Consider the following 20,758-nt stretch of genomic DNA (forward strand, 5'->3'; position numbering starts at 1 on the left):
TCTTGTAGTTGTAGAGGGACAAACAGATTAGATAGGAATACTGTCATCAAGTTGGACAGATCACTCTTGTAGTTGTAGAGGGACAAACAGAGTAGATAAAAATACTGTCATCAAGTTGGACAGATTAGATAGGAATACTGTCATCAAGTTGGACAGATCACTCTTGTAGATGTACAGGGACAAACAGTTTAGATAAGAATACTGTTATCAAGTTGGACAGATTAGATCGGAATACTGTCATCAAGTTGGACAGATCCCTCTTGTAGTTGTAGAGGGACAAACAGATTAGATAGGAATACTGTCATCAAGTTGGACAGATCAGATAGGAATACTGTCATCAAGTTGGACAGATCACTCTTGTAGATGTAGAGGGACAAACAGATTAGATAGGAATACTGTCATCAAGTTGGACAGATTAGATAGGAGTACTGTCATCAAGTTGGACAGAGTAGATAGAAATACTGTCATCAAGTTGGACAGATTAGATAGGAATACTGTCATCAAGTTGGACAGATCAAATAGGAATACTGTCATCAAGTTGGACAGATTAGATAGGAATACTGTCATCAAGTTGGACAGAGTAGATAGGAATACTGTCATCAAGTTGGACAGAGTAGATAGGAATACTGTCATCAAACTGGACAGATTAGATAGGAATACTGTCATCAAGTTGGACAGATCACTCTTGGAGGACTTGGGGTAACAATCAAATGATTTGTTCTTTGGAATTTGTGGGGGCGGCGGGGATTTGTCATCTTCTGATGACTCTTGTCCTATTTTATTGTGTGCGTTTCCCTCTGCATCTTGGCATATTGACCGAAGTATTTGTAAAAAAAGACTTTAAAATGGTCCGGCCTGACATTAATTAATCCCAGATAAGATGGGAATGGCAATAAGAGTACCGGAGATAGCACCAGCAGTGCAGGCAGTCGGCCATAGATGTGTACTGTCCCTCCCCATGACCCCTATGCTCCGTCTTTCATCTCTGTACTTCCTCATTTGTGGTGCTGACAAATTATCAAATGATTTGGACTGAGTGTCATCGAATAAAACTGATGAAAAACTGACAAAGCCCTGCTATCAATGAATGGGGATTTCTAACTGCAATTTGTGTAATGAAAAAGTCAGTTTTGTTGGCCATTACGCCTGTGACAAGGAAAACCCTGTGTGATCTATTCCCCTGTTGACAAACAATCTATTCAGTGATGCATCACCGTTATTTCCTTTCATGAAGTAATGGAGGATTCGTTGAAGCGTGCTGAAGTGTCAAATATTAATTGGGAGTTTCATGGTTTGATCTTCGTGATTAGAATGTGTTGCAATCTTTCTGTCTGTCCTGACTTGATTGTATTTTGTTCCATGAACTTGAATTTGTTTAGATGTGAATGTTATTGGTCAATAAACTGTATCAAATGTACTTTGTGATTGCTAAAAACACCAGTCTTCTGGCCTTTAAAAACAAGATCCTCAAAGGGCTAGTTGAATGTCGACCTTGACATTCCTTTTGATATTGTTGATGTAAACTTTCATTGATTCTCAGGAATATGTTGATGAGAATAAATACCTTGGAAGTTACTTTCAAAGAAACTCCTTTTTCAATAGCCACCAACATTTATCCAATCAGGCATCTAAAGCAATGCACTTCATACACTAGTGTAATCTTATCTATTAAATGTCAAATGTAACTGTTTGATGATATGGTTAACCCAGTTCTTTCGTAGTGATGTACCAGTAAATTCTGGGTTCTGAAAATGTTAAATAAGCTGAACAAGTTTATGTACTGTTCCTTAGAATGGGAGTACCAGTTAAGAGGGGGGCCTTTATATTATATGGGAACTTGACAGCAGGATACTAGAACTGAAACAAGAATGGTTGTATGTTTGTATATAGATTTGTATCTGGAAAATGAACAGAGTTATTGTATTTTTTATATTCCATGTTTTAAGATGCAATAATTGTGGAAATTATGAACAGGTAAATCGATTAGGTTGTCAGGCTCTGTGACTTGGTAGATTGTGTGTGTATGCTTGAACCTATCGCTGCCCACTGTAGTGCTTGAACGTATCACTGCCTACTGCAATGCTTGGACCTATCACTGCCTACTGTAGTGCTTGAACCTATCACTGCCTATTGTAGTGCTTGAACCTATCACTGCCTATTGTAGTGCTTGAACCTATCACTGCCTACTGCAATGCTTGAACCTATCACTGCCTACTGTAGTGCTTGAACCTATCACTGCCTATTGTAGTGCTTGAACCTATCACTGCCTATTGTAGTGCTTGAACCTATCACTGCCTACTGCAATGCTTGAACCTATCACTGCCTACTGCAATGCTTGAACCTATCACTGCCTATTGTAGTGCTTGAACCTATCACTGCCTATTGTAGTGCTTGAACCTATCACTGCCTATTGTAGTGCTTGAACCTATCACTGCCTACTGCAATGCTTGAACCTATCACTGCCTACTGTAGTGCTTGAACCTATCACTGCCTATTGTAGTGCTTGAACCTATCACTGCCTATTGTAGTGCTTGAACCTATCACTGCCTACTGCAATGCTTGAACCTATCACTGCCTACTGCAGTGCTTGAACCTATCACTGCCTATTGTAGTTCTTGAACCTATCACTGCCTATTGTAGTGCTTGAACCTATCACTGCCTATTGTAGTGCTTGAACCTATCACTGCCTATTGCAGTGCTTGAACCTATCACTGCCTATTGTAGTGCTTGAACCTATCACTGCCTATTGCAGTGCTTGAACCTATCACTGCCTACTGCAATGCTTGGACCTATCACTGCCTATTGCAGTGCTTGAACCTATCACTGCCTACTGCAATGCTTGGACCTATCACTGCCTACTGTAGTGCTTGAACCTATCACTGCCTATTGCAGTGCTTGAACCTATCACTGCCTATTGTAGTGCTTGAACCTATCACTGCCTATTGTAGTGCTTGAACCTATCACTGCCTATTGCAGTGCTTGAACCTATCACTGCCTACTGCAATGCTTGGACCTATCACTGCCTATTGCAGTGCTTGAACCTATCACTGCCTACTGCAATGCTTGGACCTATCACTGCCTACTGTAGTGCTTGAACCTATCACTGCCTATTGTAGTGCTTGAACCTATCACTACCTACTGTAGTGCTTGAACCTATCACTGCCTACTGTAGTGCTTGGACCTATCACTGCCTATTGTAGTGCTTGAACCTATCACTACCTACTGTAGTGCTTGAACCTATCACTGCCTACTGTAGTGCTTGAACCTATCACTGCCTATTGCAGTGCTTGAATCAATCAATCAATCAATCAATCAATCAATCAATCAATCAATCAACATGTTTGTGTTACAGGGTCACTCAGCTGAGATCATCTCCCTGTCCTTCAACTCGACTGGCTCACAGCTGATCACGGGCTCGTTTGACCACACCGTGTCTGTATGGGACGTACGCTCAGGACAGTGAGTACATTCTTCTTATGTGTATCAGTACTTGTGCAAAGGAGAGATGTGTCACAGGAAAGATGTGGTATAGCAACACACTGGGCTTATTAACCCTGTCAACACAGCTTACATTAGGAAGGAACCATATCACTGGTGCTGTAATATAGTACTTGTCCAAAATTATCATTTTCAAGAGTAATTTCTTTGACAGTATCATTTAGGAAAAAATTGCATACGTATAAAAGGGCCCCGTTCAACAAAATGGGGGGGGGGGGGGGGGTCGGGTAGCCTAGTGGTTTAAGCATTCGCTCGTCATAGCCGAAGACCTGGGTTCGATTCCCGACATGGGTACAATGTGTGAAGCCCATTTCTGGTGTCCCCTGCCGTGATATTGCTGGAATATTGCTAATAGCGGCGTAAAACCATACTCACTCACTCACTCATTGTAGAACGGGGCCTTTGCCCCAGTTCCGACTCCCACACGTTGATATGGACTTATGGTCATCATAACATAAAGATGGCTTTTTAAAATCCAGCCCTGGGCCCAGTGATTGAAACCCCCATACTTTAACATAGACTAATGATCATTGTAGCACTGAGGCCTAACATTTGTTATTTTTCGTTTCACGGGCCAACCACCCCTACTGAAAAGCAGTCTAAGAAATAAGTTAAGCATAAAAATATTTATTTTTATTATGTATCCCATATTTACATCACTATCAGTGATTCAAGAGGCAGTTTTAACTCCACGTCAGAATGACTTTTATATAAATAAATAAATGATTGACATTTATTTTGTTTATTTTGACCGGCCTTGTGTGGAAAAAGATGAAATAAAACGATGAAACATAAAATTTAAAAAGTGTGACCTAAGATCGCCTCGTGGAACGCATCCCTGGGCCCAGTGATTGTAACGCCCACACTTTAACATAGACGTATGATCACAATTGCGCTAAGGTCGCTTTGTGGAACAGGGTCATAGGAAGAGAATATTTCATGTATACATCACTGACTGAGTGGGTGGTGCGACGCCCTCAAGATTCAGCACTTAAACCCGATCCTGGTTGTTTAGGGTACTGGGTGACTGTTCTGTCTGGGGAATAAATAGTCTGGGCGGCAGATCAGGGAGGAGTGTCCAGTCGTGGTTAACACATCAACTCAATAAGTGCAGCTCGTGATGCGGTCTTTGTTCTACAGCCAGGTCCATGACCAGGAAGCACTCAGTGGGTGTGACAAGCTTCTGTAGACAGCACAGTGTCATGGAAGGTGCATATTGCTTAATACATGCATGGTGCAGCTGATGTTTGGTACATGGGGCCGATGCACATTTCAGGTACCTTATCACAATATGGATGTTACCATGGTTACACTGGGTGAAAACCATTTCTTTGAGGCCAGTCATTATTCGACATGATGGGGGAGACTCGCTGCTGTTGTACTTGCATCTTCTTTTGTTACATGTAATTAATATATAAACTTTACTGCTGCAAGGTGCATCCTTGTAATCAAATGCTTCTACATAGAATAAAAATACCGTATTCGATGTAATAAGCGCCCCGCTCTAATTAGCGCCCACGGCGATATTTGTTAATATATTGGCTGGTGAACAATCCCAATTAGCTACCCTCCCGATTGAGCAATGTACACAAGACTTATTTATTCGTGTATGATTAGCACTCGTGTGTTATATGCACCCTTAATTATGGGCAATTAAATTTTGGAAACATATATCTGTCGTATATAAACATTTCAGGCTGTCAGCATAAACCACGAAATTTATCTTTCAACTGTTTTTTTCCACCAAAATACCATTCTAATAAGAGCCCTCTATTTCTAATTTTGCGAGTGCCCAGGGCGCTTATTACGTCGAATACGGTACTTGAAATAGGTTCACAATCTCAACTGAAGATTGCTGACCATAAATAGGTACAATATTAAGTCACATTCATACAGTTTTGAAATGTGAAACATGTTGACTGTTGTTGCAGGCGGATCCACACATTGATAGGCCATAAAGCCGAGATCAGCAGTGCTCAGTTCAACTGGGATTGTTCTCTCATCGCTACTGGCTCTATGGACAAGACCTGCAAGATCTGGGATACACAGACAGGTGGGAGTTACTAGTCACCCTCGGGGGAATGGGGAGGGAGCAGAAGGTCCGGGGCTTGATCCCCAGCTGCGTCATACCAAAAGACGTTAAAAGATAGTACTTGTTGTTACCCTGTCTGGTGCTTGGCATTAAGGGGCTAAAACAAGGACTAGTCGACTCGGAGTCAGTATACTGTGTCTAAGTGGGGTATTCTTGTTAAACTGCAGCATGGTATCGCAATGGGCTAGCACTATAAAATCTGCTATAATCTTGGACGCACTCCCATTTCACCTCACCTCTTGAGTTTGCAGTATTTGTTTTCCAAGTTCATCTTTTTGCTGTTGTTTACAAGGGAGTTGGAAGCTCAGTTATATTCTCAAAAAATCTTTAAAGTGGTTTTGCAGAAATTCTGCCACATTCAATAATGGTTTCACTAATTTATTTGAAGAGAAACAAAGTTTGGCTCCTAAGTATTGAACAAGGTTCCTTGCGACATAGAATGCATAGCAATCCATTTTCTTTCATTGGAGGGGGCACGGGTGGCCCAGTCGTCTAAGGCGCTGCGATTCACTGTGCAGAGTTGCGTCCCTTGGGCATGCCAGAAACCTGATTGTGGGTTTGAATCCCGGTTCGCCCCGATTATGTTTCTAGGTTTGTCAGCACCATACCCGTGCTCGTGGGTTTCACCGAAGTGGTAAACGTCTGAGACCTGCATCACTTCGGGCTTTCCTCCCACATTAAGCTGACACACCGCAATATAACTGGAATACTGTTAAAAGCGGCGTTAAACCCAACTCACTCGCTCTTTCATTGGACATTGTGACTAAAGCCTTTGAATCCCATACCTAGAAAATGTTAAATACTTTCAATAGAGAACTATTGACATTGCGTGGAACGATGCTCATGTTCTCAATCACTGGATTGTCTGGTCCAGACTTGATTATTCACAGACCGCTGTCATACAGCTAGAATATTGCTGAGTGTGGCGTTAAACAACAAACAAACAAACAAAAACATCCTCAAATCAGCAAAGGGTTTAGCTTTAGTCACATTTGCTAATGTATGACAAGTCAGAATATGTCTTACCTAGGATGACTGCCTCCGTGGTCTAATGGTAGAGTGTCTGCCCAGAGAGAGGAAGGTCAGCGGTACGATCCCTGGTTGTGTCATACCAAAAGATTTTAAGAGGTGGTATTTTTGTTGTGACCCTGCCTGGCGCTTTGCATTAAGGGGCTAAAACAAGGACTAGTCAGCTCAGAGTCAATACTATGTCTGGGTGGGGTATTCATTTTAAATTTCGGCATGGTATCTCAATGGGCTGGCACTATAAAATGGGCATTAGTCTGGACTATTACAAGCAGACACTTCGCTATAAAAGTGTGATAATCTTGAACACTTTGCTAAACCCCATTTCATATCACCCACCTCTTAACTAGGAGATGAAGTAAGCTTTGACACGTGGTGTTGCATATGTGGTGCTTGAAGAATCATAGCGTTTGTTGGCCACAAGAATACACATGCAAAGGGGAGGTAACTCTTACGATGCTGTTACACAGCACAGCTTGTTGAATGGACAGCAAGATACTAGGAGAAATGTCTCGGTATTGAGTGAAGGTGGAGTTGAGGGTATTTGTGCAGGGTTGATTTAGTTATACCCAACATGCACAAGTGCAACCTAAGTTTGAAAAATGCAACCTGATATTAATGTCTACACCAAGTGCATGTCAAACATTTGCAAATTTGTGTCTGACTAATCCTTACTTGTCGACACAACATTGATATCTCTTGCGTTAATTCACCATACTATGTAACTAAGCAAAGAAGTGAAGATTCCGGGGTAGAACAGGTCTTCAGCAACCCGTACTTGCCGTAAAAAGGCGACAATGCTTGTCGTAAGAGGCTACAAAAGGGATAGGTCGGTCAGGCTCGCTGACTTGGTTGATGCATGTCATTGTATCCCAATTGTGTGGATCAATGCTCATGATATCAATCACTAGATTGTCTGGTCCATCCTCGATTATTTACATACCGCCAGCATGCTGCTGGAATATTGCTGTGTGCGGTGTTAAACAACAGACAAAACAAATTTCACTAATCCCTGGGTTACCATGGATACATGTAATTTGTCATGCTTGTCACACGTGGCTCCGGTTCCCCAGAAGAGATGACAGGTCCTGCTACATTCTTAGCTCCGCGATAATCATTCTTTTGAACTTCCTGTTTCATCTATTTACGTTGCAGATGATACTTAAATATACACATGCGTTTCTAGATCTGTCAACAGAATGTTCCCATGCTTGTGGGTTTCACCAATCTTCTGAGACTTGAGTAATTTTGGGTTTTCCTCCCACACTAAGCTGACACGCTGTAATATAACTAGAATACTGTTCAAAGTGGCGTTTAACCCTGCACACTCTATACTTTTGCATAATGATCTATATTTGAATCAGCTTTACTTGGCAGTAATGATTGACTAGCGAATTCCTGGCTCAGAATCAACAGCAACAAGAATAACGTGACATCATCGGAATGGTTTGATAGGTACTGTTGTTGCTTCTGCTACTGGACTGCTGTGGTGTGGTGGTAGAGGGTCCGCCCGGAGAGTGGAAGGTCCGGGGTTCGATCCCTGGCCGTGTCATACCAAAAGACGTTAAAAGATGGTACTTGTTGTTACCCAGTCTGGCGCTCGGCATTAAGGGGCTAAAACAAGGACTGGTCTGCTCAGAGTCAGTATACTGTGCCTGAGTAGGGTATTCATGTTAAACTGCGGCATGGTATCTCAGTGGGCTAGCACTATAAAATCGTCATTAGTCCGGGCTAGTACAAGCAGCCACACACATGCACATCGCTGCGTAAGTGTAATAATCTTGAACGCGGCGTTAAACTCCTTTTCGTCTCACCTCACTTCTGCTACTGCAGCCCAGGACTGTTTGCTCATAGATGCAGGGACAAGTGTCAGAGACAGCGGTAGAAACTAACATGTTTAGTCCACGAGGCCTTAATAATGACAGCATCTAGCAACACCCTTAAGAACGATCTCAATTACGTGGATCAATGCTCATGATTTCAATCACTGGATTGTCTGGTCCAGACTCGATTATTTACAGACCACCGTGCAGCGTGCAGCGTTAACAAACAAAAACAAAACCCTTAAGAATGGCAAATTTCTACTTATCCTCATGATACCTTAACTATTGGTCAGTTTAGCAAGGACTACAGGACTAGTGCTAATTTCTAACTGATTGAGTGGGCAGGATTCACTGAAACCAGCCTTTGAAGTTTTTTAGTGTTTTAGTGCAGGAAGTGAAATAAGATGACATTCAAATGTTGACCTTTCTTGATCATTGGCAACCATTGATCAAACAAGTGGATGAATAATTCAATGATGCTGTTTGAAAAGAAATGTTTTTTTAGGTGTTTACAGTGATAATCTCTCAAGTTCTCTCAATGTGGCAGCGGGTAGCTTAGTGGTTCAACCGTGTTGCATTAGAGGTAATAAATATTGGACAGACGCTCAGAATGGCCAAACAAAAGGCTTATGGCCTTGGACTGTCGATATCAACTAAATTGCTTGTTAAATCAACATAGCGATACAAGGATTCATACCCTGAGACTGTCTGTGTCGTACTCCCTCAAAGAGGGGACCGTATTTGTTCATTGTAACTTGTGTTGTGAGGTCAACTTCACCTGCCCGCAACCTGATAAAAATGACAACTGACAAATATGTGAACCTACGGACAGATTCTTAGTGAACTCGGAGATGGACTACTGGTATGGAGAGCTAGGGATAAACTGATCTGATCTTATAGGGATATTTCCAACAGCTGCAAATACTCACTGATCATGCCCATTGAAGAGGCTATGCACTGACTTGAAGCATTGTCCAATGTCAAAGGTGTACCATAGGTTGTGAAAGGTGGTAGGATATGGGACCATCAATTCTAAAATTTCAAAGTTTCAAAAAACTGAAATATTTGTATCAGACATGTTCAGATGACTGAAGGGGCAGTCGGGTAGCCTAGTGGTTGAAGTGTTTGCCGATGACCCGGGTTCGATTCCTCACATGGGTACAATGTGTGAAGCCCATTTCTGCTGGACACCTGCTGTGATATTACTGGAATATTGCTAACACTTATAGTCTGGAAGGTAATTTAAGGTACCGACATTAACTACAATATCTGAAAAACTATTTGACCTACTCAAGTCAAAGTTGGTATGAGATTATTAAACAGTCATACATAAATGGATATTACATTTAAAAACAATCAGTGCATGAATAAAAAATCTGTCTATTTAGCTATCACTATATTTCATCAACAACCAGACCTGTTCGTCACGGTGGAACGAGCATTCATTGCAACAGCCACCTGCATAATGCTACCCCTGCGTCACAGGGCCATATGACAGTTGAACCAATCAACTCAACTCAAAAGGGTGCACGGGAATCACGCACGCACGAACAGTGTTAGCGTGGGGCGTCTCAATGTGCGTGATTCCCGTGATTCCCAGATTCCCAGATTTTTTATTCATGGACCGATTGTCTTTAAATGTAATATCCAGTTATGTATGACTGTTTAATAATCTCATACCAACTTTGACTGGAGCAGGTCCGATAGTTTTTCAGATATTGTAGTAAACGGCGGTACCTTAACTTATCTTCCAGACTATAGTAAAAGCAGTGTAACACCAAACTAGTGAGTGAGTATGGTTTTACGCCGCTTTTAGCACTATTCCAGCAATATCACGGCGGGGGACACCAGAAATGGGCTTCACACATTGTGCCCATGTCGGGAATCGAACCCGGGTCTTCGGCGTGACGAGCGAACGCTTTAACCACTAGGCTACCCGACCGCCCCTAACACCAAACTAGAGTAGTCCTGGTACTGGCCAACACATCAGAGCTACTGCAATTCACTATGCAGTCACTGATCCCTGAATTCAACCATTCAACCTGTTAAAACTTGTCTGCGATTACAGTAGTGATTTATTTTCTTCTCTTTGTTTGTCATGGTAGAATAGAAATAAAGCACCTGTGTTTTCAATTTTTCGAGACCTGATTTCAACATGTTCAAGCGTTTGATTTTGAGAGTGACAATCTTGCTAAAATCAGACTGTTTCCTCCTCCTGAGGTGTTGTCGGATCTTCAGACCTACATGCAAGGGTATTATGTCAGAGTAAAACATGGCATTTTAGTGATATTGCGAATGAAATTGGCAGGTATCAAATCTGTTTGAAACTTCTAAATTGAAAATGCAGGAGATTTGTCTATGACTTAACTGTACACGATGCAGGATGGCAAATGCACAAAATTGAGTTGGATTTTAGAAACACCCTTTTATAGCTAGTACATTGCTGACTGCACCGTTAACCAAAAGTTCCCCAACACAATTCAGGGTAGCAAATGCTCTAAACTGGGATTGATTTTCAGGCCGATGTATTGGGACTCTCCGTGGTCACGAGGATGAGGTTCTCGATGTAGCGTTTGACTTCACTGGACAGAGTTTGCTGACTGCATCAGCGGACGGCACGGCTCGCGTGTACAACTCGGTCACTCACAACCTCATGTGCAAGCTAGAGGGGCATGAAGGGGAGATCTCTAAGGTGAGCAACTCATGGGTGTAGGTCCACAACCCTCTATGCATGTTGTAGAGATGGGGATCCGGTGGTGACAATGGCCATGTGCAAGCTAGAGGGTCATGAAGGGGAGATCTGTAAGGTGAGCAACTCATGGGTGTAGGTCCACAACCCTCTATGCATGTTGTAGAGGGGGATCCGGTGGTGACAATGGCCATGTGCAAGCTAGAGGGTCATGAAGGGGAGATCTCTAAGGTGAGCAACTCATGGGTGTAGGTCCACAACCCTCTATGCATGTTGTAGAGATGGGGATCCGGTGGTCACAATGGCCATGTGCAAGCTAGAGGGTCATGAAGGGGAGATCTACAAGGTGAGGAACTCATGGGTGTAGGTCCACAACCCTCTATGCATGTTGTCGAGATGGGGATCCGGTGGTCACAATGGCCATGTGCAAGCTAGAGGGGCATGAAGGGGAGATCTACAAGGTGAGGAACTCATGGGTGTAGGTCCACAACCCTCTATGCATGTTGTCGAGATGGGGATCCGGTGGTCACAATGGCCATGTGCAAGCTAGAGGGTCATGAAGAGGAGATCTCCAAGGTGAGGAACTCATGGGTGTAGGTCCACAACCCTCTATGCATGTTGTAGAGATGGGGATCCGGTGGTCACAATGGCCATGTGCAAGCTAGAGGGGCATGAAGGGGAGATCTTTAAGGTGAGCAACTCATGGGTGTAGGTCCACAACCCTCTATGCATGTTGTAGAGATGGGGATCCGGTGGTCACAATGGCCATGTGCAAGCTAGAGGGGCATGAAGGGGAGATCTACAAGGTGAGGAACTCATGGGTGTAGGTCCACAACCCTCTATGCATGTTGTAGAGATGGGGATCCGGTGGTCACAATGGCCATGTGCAAGCTAGAGGGGCATGAAGGGGAGATCTTTAAGGTGAGCAACTCATGGGTGTAGGTCCACAACCCTCTATGCATGTTGTAGAGATGGGGATCCGGTGGTCACAATGGCCATGTGCAAGCTAGAGGGTCATGAAGGGGAGATCTTTAAGGTGAGGAACTCATGGGTGTAGGTCCACAACCCTCTATGCATGTTGTAGAGATGGGGATCCGGTGGTCACAATGGCCATGTGCAAGCTAGAGGGGCATGAAGGGGAGATCTTTAAGGTGAGCAACTCATGGGTGTAGGTCCACAACCCTCTATGCATGTTGTAGAGATGGGGATCCGGTGGTCACAATGGCCATGTGCAAGCTAGAGGGGCATGAAGGGGAGATCTACAAGGTGAGGAACTCATGGGTGTAGGTCCACAACCCTCTATGCATGTTGTAGAGATGGGGATCCGGTGGTCACAATGGCCATGTGCAAGCTAGAGGGGCATGAAGGGGAGATCTTTAAGGTGAGCAACTCATGGGTGTAGGTCCACAACCCTCTATGCATGTTGTAGAGATGGGGATCCGGTGGTCACAATGGCCATGTGCAAGCTAGAGGGTCATGAAGGGGAGATCTTTAAGGTGAGCAACTCATGGGTGTAGGTCCACAACCCTCTATGCATGTTGTAGAGATGGGGATCCGGTGGTCACAATGGCCATGTGCAAGCTAGAGGGTCATGAAGGGGAGATCTACAAGGTGAGGAACTCATGGGTGTAGGTCCACAACCCTCTATGCATGTTGTAGAGATGGGGATCCGGTGGTCACAATGGCCATGTGCAAGCTAGAGGGGCATGAAGGGGAGATCTTTAAGGTGAGCAACTCATGGGTGTAGGTCCACAACCCTCTATGCATGTTGTAGAGATGGGGATCCGGTGGTCACAATGGCCATGTGCAAGCTAGAGGGGCATGAAGGGGAGATCTCTAAGGTGAGCAACTCATGGGTGTAGGTCCACAACCCTCTATGCATGTTGTAGAGATGGGGATCCGGTGGTCACAATGGCCATGTGCAAGCTAGAGGGGCATGAAGGGGAGATCTTTAAGGTGAGCAACTCATGGGTGTAGGTCCACAACCCTCTATGCATGTTGTCGAGATGGGGATCCGGTGGTCACAATGGCCATGTGCAAGCTAGAGGGTCATGAAGGGGAGATCTTTAAGGTGAGCAACTCATGGGTGTAGGTCCACAACCCTCTATGCATGTTGTAGAGGGGGATCCGGTGGTCACAATGGCCATGTGCAAGCTAGAGGGGCATGAAGGGGAGATCTTTAAGGTGAGGAACTCATGGGTGTAGGTCCACAACCCTCTATGCATGTTGTCGAGATGGGGATCCGGTGGTCACAATGGCCATGTGCAAGCTAGAGGGTCATGAAGGGGAGATCTACAAGGTGAGGAACTCATGGGTGTAGGTCCACAACCCTCTATGCATGTTGTCGAGATGGGGATCCGGTGGTCACAATGGCCATGTGCAAGCTAGAGGGTCATGAAGGGGAGATCTACAAGGTGAGGAACTCATGGGTGTAGGTCCACAACCCTCTATGCATGTTGTAGAGGGGGATCCGGTGGTCACAATGGCCATGTGCAAGCTAGAGGGGCATGAAGGGGAGATCTACAAGGTGAGGAACTCATGGGTGTAGGTCCACAACCCTCTATGCATGTTGTCGAGATGGGGATCCGGTGGTCACAATGGCCATGTGCAAGCTAGAGGGTCATGAAGGGGAGATCTTTAAGGTGAGCAACTCATGGGTGTAGGTCCACAACCCTCTATGCATGTTGTCGAGATGGGGATCCGGTGGTCACAATGGCCATGTGCAAGCTAGAGGGTCATGAAGGGGAGATCTACAAGGTGAGGAACTCATGGGTGTAGGTCCACAACCCTCTATGCATGTTGTAGAGGGGGATCCGGTGGTCACAATGGCCATGTGCAAGCTAGAGGGGCATGAAGGGGAGATCTACAAGGTGAGGAACTCATGGGTGTAGGTCCACAACCCTCTATGCATGTTGTCGAGATGGGGATCCGGTGGTCACAATGGCCATGTGCAAGCTAGAGGGTCATGAAGGGGAGATCTACAAGGTGAGGAACTCATGGGTGTAGGTCCACAACCCTCTATGCATGTTGTAGAGGGGGATCCGGTGGTCACAATGGCCATGTGCAAGCTAGAGGGGCATGAAGGGGAGATCTACAAGGTGAGGAACTCATGGGTGTAGGTCCACAACCCTCTATGCATGTTGTCGAGATGGGGATCCGGTGGTCACAATGGCCATGTGCAAGCTAGAGGGTCATGAAGGGGAGATCTTTAAGGTGAGCAACTCATGGGTGTAGGTCCACAACCCTCTATGCATGTTGTAGAGGGGGATCCGGTGGTCACAATGGCCATGTGCAAGCTAGAGGGGCATGAAGGGGAGATCTTTAAGGTGAGCAACTCATGGGTGTAGGTCCACAACCCTCTATGCATGTTGTCGAGATGGGGATCCGGTGGTCACAATGGCCATGTGCAAGCTAGAGGGTCATGAAGGGGAGATCTACAAGGTGAGGAACTCATGGGTGTAGGTCCACAACCCTCTATGCATGTTGTCGAGATGGGGATCCGGTGGTCACAATGGCTTTTGGTATGGACAGTAACTGAAAGGGTGACCAGTTTGGTCAGCCAGCTCACAGCAGATACCGGATAAAACTAGTGGCTAACAGCATGCGAAAACGATCCACATCTTCCTGATAAGCTTATTTGTGATCAGCCCAGTCACAGATCTTGATCACCTGCAGGGATAATTCTAGGGTGGGGCCTTGTGCGGTTAGCCCCTAAATTTGAAAAGAAGGCCCACATTTTCAAATGCAATTGGACATTTTAACATTGTGCTGTATGGGCGTACCTTTGGAATATTTGAAAGTTTCACATAAAGGGCCCAAGTCAGAAAATTCCTGAGTGAACCCTGCCCCTGATCAACTCTTTTGGCAGGCAATAGGTACAGGGGACCTATTTATTTATGGATACAAACCCTGGGGATACCGGGTTAGAATTGATCCCAAACAACCCCTGCTGTTTGGGAGAGGCAACTAAATGGATCGGGTGTTCAGGCTCTGTGACTTCATGGCTAATCAACGATCAGTGCTCAGAATATCAGTCACTGGATTGTCTGGCCTAGAATTAATTATTTACATGCCGCCGTCATACAGCTGGAATATTGCTGAGTGCGGCGTTAGGCAACAAACGCATGCACTTACACAGATACCAAAAAGGTCTAGAAGGAAGACTGGCTTCAGTGGCTCATTATGGAATTTGTTTGCTGTTCTCCAGCATGTAACGACCGCCACCGTGGTCTAATGGTAGAGCGTCAGCCCGGAGAGCGGAAGATCCGGGGTTTGATCCCCAGCCGCGTCATACCAAAAGACGTTAAAAGATGGTACTTGTTGTTACCCTGTCTGGCACTCGGCATTAAGGGGCTAAAACAAAGACTGGTCGGCTCAGAGTCAGTATACTGTGTCTTAGTGGGGTATCCATGTTAAACTGCGGCATGGTATCTCAGTGGGCTAGCACTATAAATCGGCATCAGTCCGGACTAGTACAAGCAGCCACACACACGTACACGTGCTTGCACGTCGCTATATGAGTGCAATAATCTTGGACGCGAAGTTAAACCCTATTTCACCTCACCTCACCTCCAGCATGTAACACTGGAATTGTAAGCAGTGCTTCTGTTACTGTGGCAGGCTTCCTTCAACCCTCAAGGCACATCAGTACTGACAGCCAGTTCGGACAAGACAGCGCGGCTGTGGGACTCGGAGTCGGGCGTGTGTAAACAAGTTCTGGAGGGTCACACAGACGAGATCTTCAGCTGCGCATTTAACTACGAGGGAAATACAATTATAACAGGTAGCTAACCATTTCATAGATTCATTCCATAAAATTGTTTAATCAGGGCTGTTGTTTCAGCCTTCTGCCTATTTTAATTGGATTGTTTTCAAATATAAGTGAATGTGTATGTCAGAATTTCTTGAAAAATCCTATGGTGAAAATAATTTACATATTAACATACTGATGTTAAAACTACTTCAGTCGTAAACAGCAGCCATAAAGGTTGTTGTTTTAAGTTGTCTGACAAATGGGGAGTCTGACAAATGGGGTGTCTGACAAACGGGGTGTCTGTCAAATGGGGTGTCTGTCAAATGGGGTGTCTGTCTGACAAATGGGGTGTCTGTCTGACAAATGGGGTGTCTGTCTGACAAATGGGGTGTCTGACAAATGGGGTGTCTGACAAATGGTGAGTCTGACAAATGGGGTGTCTGACAAATGGGGTGTCTGACAAATGGGAGATGACTGTTTCAGGAGGTACATTCTAATATCTTAACATTAGCAAGCCTTTAACTAAAGTTGATTTCTGTGGAAACATATTCTTATAAAAGTATCTTTAGTCACCACCTTGCGTATAGTTAATTTTTCTCTTAAAAAATCTCCCTTTTTTCACTCATTTATGAAATCCAAAAATTGCAAGACTAAGAAAAAAGATAGATGTCAACCATTAGAATGTGTCTGATTGATTTCACACAAATTAATCGACCCTTGAAGATCCGGGGTAGAATAGGTCTTCAGCAACCCATGCTTGCCGTAAAAGGCGACTATGCTTGTCGTAAGAGGCATCTAACGGGATCAGGTTGTCAGACTCGCTGACTAGGTTGATGCATGTCATCATCCCAATTGCGTGGATCGATGCTCATGATGTCAGTCACTGGATTGTCTGGTCCAGACTCTTATTTACAGACCACCGTCATATAGCTGTAATATTGCTGAGTTCGGCGTTAAACAACAAACAAACAAATCATACCAATTATTCAAATATTTGCAAGTTCATGTTTAGTTCACTTGTTTCCCTTCTTCTGTTTACAGGTAGCAAAGACAATACTTGTCGTATATGGAGGTGAAGCCAGTGTCATCGTGCAATCTGTCATCAGTATTACGTGTGTCATGACCACACCCTCACTTCCAGACATTCCCGGTCCAGAGCGACCTTCTCCCAGATATACACATGAACCCTCACAAGATGGGCTTGTCAAAACCGTGAAATGGAGTGGGATCAGTTACTAAACACATGAACACATTTAACCTTCATTATCATTTTGTAATACAAATGAAGTTGATTGAAATGACTTGGGATTATCTTGACTGTAAATTCATTTCGATCTGTACATGGTACATATGATACATTATTCTGTGAAAGCTTTAGTTGTTTATTGTTGGCGAGGACAAAGGGTCAAATTGTCATATCATGACCAGAAGTATTATGAATTAAAAAATGAAAATTGTCAATATTGCTAAACTAGAAAAAAATAGTTTCATTACACTACCTGTCTGCTTTTTGGGGGTGTAAAGATAAGTTTTAGATACAAATGAGTCAGAAGGTGATATGAATCCAAAACGGAAGCTGAGGGTATTAACTGTTATATAACTTCACATCATCCACAATAATCTCCCTGCTAATGAAAGTTTTTTTACACAGTCCAGTTGTGTTAAAATATGATTTTTGTCTTCATCAGTTAAGCTTTTTCTTTTTTGTGACTGATAGTACAAAGTTGTATTAAATTATGAACTTGAATTGCAGCATTATTTTCAAATGAAGTTGTTGAGATTGTGTGTGTAATGGGTTCCAATATTGAGCCACGTTCAAATTCCCAAAGCATTGTTTGGATCAGCTCCTCAAGTTCAGTGTTTTCATACCAGCTAATCATGTTAATCGTTATTATTTATCTTAAGCAATACAAATTTGTATTCATGTTGTTATCCGACCATGTTTGATTTAATTGTCAAAATATGAGGTGTCCCAAACTGTGGTCCTAGTCTTCACTTAATAATGTCAGTTTCAAACTTTTGTCAGAATCATGTTATTTGGAAGCCACAAAGTGTGGCGTCTTTACCAAGATTTCAAATTTTAGCTTTTAAAGAATATTAATCCATGTCTGTGCAGGAAAAGGTTATGTCTATAATGATATTAGTGAACCTAGTGTCAGCCAGTAACTTAGATATGCTGAATCAAACCCACCAAATCTTTATTCCTTAGGAGCCAACCATTTGATATTCTGAGGTTAGGGGAAAAGGGGGGCTTGTTTTTAAAACAATTAGAATACCCTTGTTCCTCCCAATATCCTGAAATAATTTGTCCTCTAATGTTACCCCAACAATAAGTTCACTGGGCATGCGAGATGCTCTGTAAAGTAATGTGTTGTGAAGATAAACAAGTTGTTTGGCTCATCCTTCGTGAGAAAAAATGTTTGACTTGAAGAACGGACTAAAAAAATATATATCTCAAACACAAATCCCAGACTTCCCCTCCTCAGAATATTAGATAGTCAGTTCCTCAACGTAAAATGTTTTAATCTTCTTTTTACACGACCTGAAAAACCGTCCACTCTTTTTTATGTATTTTCTTGTTTTACCGGTATATATATTTCTAAGAAATGGCTATCGCTTTTGCCTTAGTGTACTATTACCGTCCAAAGCGTTATTCAGTGCCAACTGTATTTATTTCTGTTATAGACAAACACAAGATCTAGATGTTGGCCTTGCCTACACAACTAGGTACCGTCCCTTTGTTTTTTCTTATACTGAAAGATGCATTTTCATACTTTCATGAAAGAGAATGTGCTTGGTATCTTGTCTTGCTTTCCTGTTTTTATGAAAGAGTATGCCCCAAGTATGTTTCCTTACTTTCTTGAAAGAGTATTCCCTAATATGTTTCCTTGCTTTCATGAAAGAGTATTCCCAAATGTTTCCTTGCTTTCATGAAAGAGTATTCCCAAATATGTTTCCTTGCTTTCATGAAAGAGTATTCCCAAATATGTTTCCTTGCTTTCATGAAAGAGTATTCCCAAATGTTTCCTTGCTTTCATGAAAGAGTATTCCCAAATATGTTTCCTTGCTTTCATGAAAGAGTATTCCCAAATATGTTTCCTTGCTTTCATGAAAGAGTATTCCCAAATGTTTCCTTGCTTTCATGAAAGAGTATTCCCAAATATGTTTCCTTGCTTTCATGAAAGGGAATTCCACAAATAAGTTTCCTTGCTTTTGTTAAAAGTTATAGACTAGATTTGTATTTTAGTTTTCATGAAAAAGAATGCATCAATTGTGGTTTTATTACTTTCATGAAAGAAATTGTAGAAAATATTTGTTACATATCTTTCATGAACGGGAATGCACCTAATGGTTTTTTTTGGTTCCATATAAAGGGAAATCATGAGATTGGTTTTTCAAACATATATTTTCACTTGTTGTTAATTTTGACTTGTTTTTTCTCCTATGAAATTGTCGCTCTTTGGCCGGTTGTATTGGGTGTAAATTTGGATTGCTTTTTTTAACCATATTCACATTTGGTTCTTCTAGACTTTAACTTGACTTTACCAATGTTTCATTGTGAACCTTCAGATTGCTTCGAGCTTTTTATTAGATCCATTTAAAACCAGATATGGCTAAAAAATATTTCTAACCATTTTGTGTCTCATTGTCTTTCAAACTGTAGGCATGATGAAAAGCCTTGTGGCACACCCAGAGGATTCAGCCAATCAGACAGCAAATAGATTGTCATGTGACATGGTATAGAGGTGAAAATCCACTGATGTGTTCCACAATAATAAACATCATTTTGTTTCACTCACTCACTCAGCAAGTCAACTGATACTATGCTAGAGGTTGTTCTATGCATGTTAAGCTTTGTAAGTACCATCATGTTAAGCTTTGAATTTTTCTGGTGAATATAATTCATGATCAGAGAGTAGAAATATCATGAAATGAAATCAACAATCATTTGTGTTTCATGGTATTACAATGTTAGTTTATCACCTTCATATTAATACATACATTTAAAAAATAGTTTTGCTCATAAATCAAATTATTGCTTCCTTATTCTTATGTCAAGTACTGTGCCTTTTTGGTGGTTTTTTTCAGGATTTAAGTCTTGTTAAACCAAGACATTATTCATTATTACTTTTCGTTCAGACAAAAAAAAATGTAATTAATGTCAAAATAGCTATCTTGTTAATGTCAGATCTTTTGCTACGATATGACACACCTCTGTGTGAAGATCTGAGAACACCTACAAAGGTGCTAGTATCACGTGGCCTATGTAATCAGCCAGTCAGTGTCATGGTTTCTGTATTGTTGGCACGAGTGAGCGAAGCATTCAGACAAGCACTTCTGATTTCTGTATCTCGAAAATGAATATAATAATATAATCAGGGATTTCTGATCCCCCCCCAAAAAGCTGCACCTTATATCGTTGGGGATATTTTATACAACCTGTCGTTTCTGACACCCAAATATCTACACCCAAAATAGTTGACGAGGTGTTTAGAAAACTCACATGTGAATTCCTCCACAACCCTTCATTTAGATAGGGTTGTCAAAGTTCACCCAGCATCACCTGACGTTACCTTCTACGGAGGTGTTCTCATCAGAGTAAAAGACCAGATTTGAATGAGATCATGGAATTACACAAATCACATCAGCTGGAAATGTGGCTGCTGGTTTTATTCCTTCCATATTGAAAGCAGGTTCAGACCAAACTCAGTCACTCATTCCAAAATAAACATTCCATGTTATGATGATCTGAAGACGAGTGAAAAAGGATGCAAGCTTGATTGCAATCTGTGATTTATACTTATTTTTCAGTTTGATATTTCTATTTTTTTATTTGGGATGAGAATGCTTTTTTAAAGAAAATAACACTGAAAGTT

The 20,758-nt window shown here is 42.6% G+C and overlaps 1 protein-coding gene across 1 annotated transcript in view; it reads left to right on the forward strand.

Moving 5' to 3' along the window:
* The window catches only part of LOC124130900 (dynein assembly factor with WDR repeat domains 1-like), a 30,193-nt gene extending 11,762 nt beyond the window's left edge, over positions 1-18,431 (forward strand). The window contains exons 9-13 of the mRNA XM_046493956.2: positions 3,353-3,459; positions 5,430-5,551; positions 10,959-11,131; positions 15,749-15,911; positions 16,923-18,431. Coding sequence (XP_046349912.1) covers positions 3,353-3,459; positions 5,430-5,551; positions 10,959-11,131; positions 15,749-15,911; positions 16,923-16,957 — 600 coding nt within the window. The 3' untranslated portion in view covers positions 16,958-18,431. The remainder of the gene's footprint in view (positions 1-3,352; positions 3,460-5,429; positions 5,552-10,958; positions 11,132-15,748; positions 15,912-16,922) is intronic.
* The last annotated feature ends 2,327 nt before the right edge of the window (positions 18,432-20,758 follow it).

The sequence above is a fragment of the Haliotis rufescens genome, unplaced genomic scaffold (genome assembly GCF_023055435.1).
Source record: "Haliotis rufescens isolate VD_foot unplaced genomic scaffold, xgHalRufe1.0.p SCAF_143, whole genome shotgun sequence".
NCBI classification, from domain to species: Eukaryota; Metazoa; Mollusca; class Gastropoda; order Lepetellida; family Haliotidae; genus Haliotis; species Haliotis rufescens.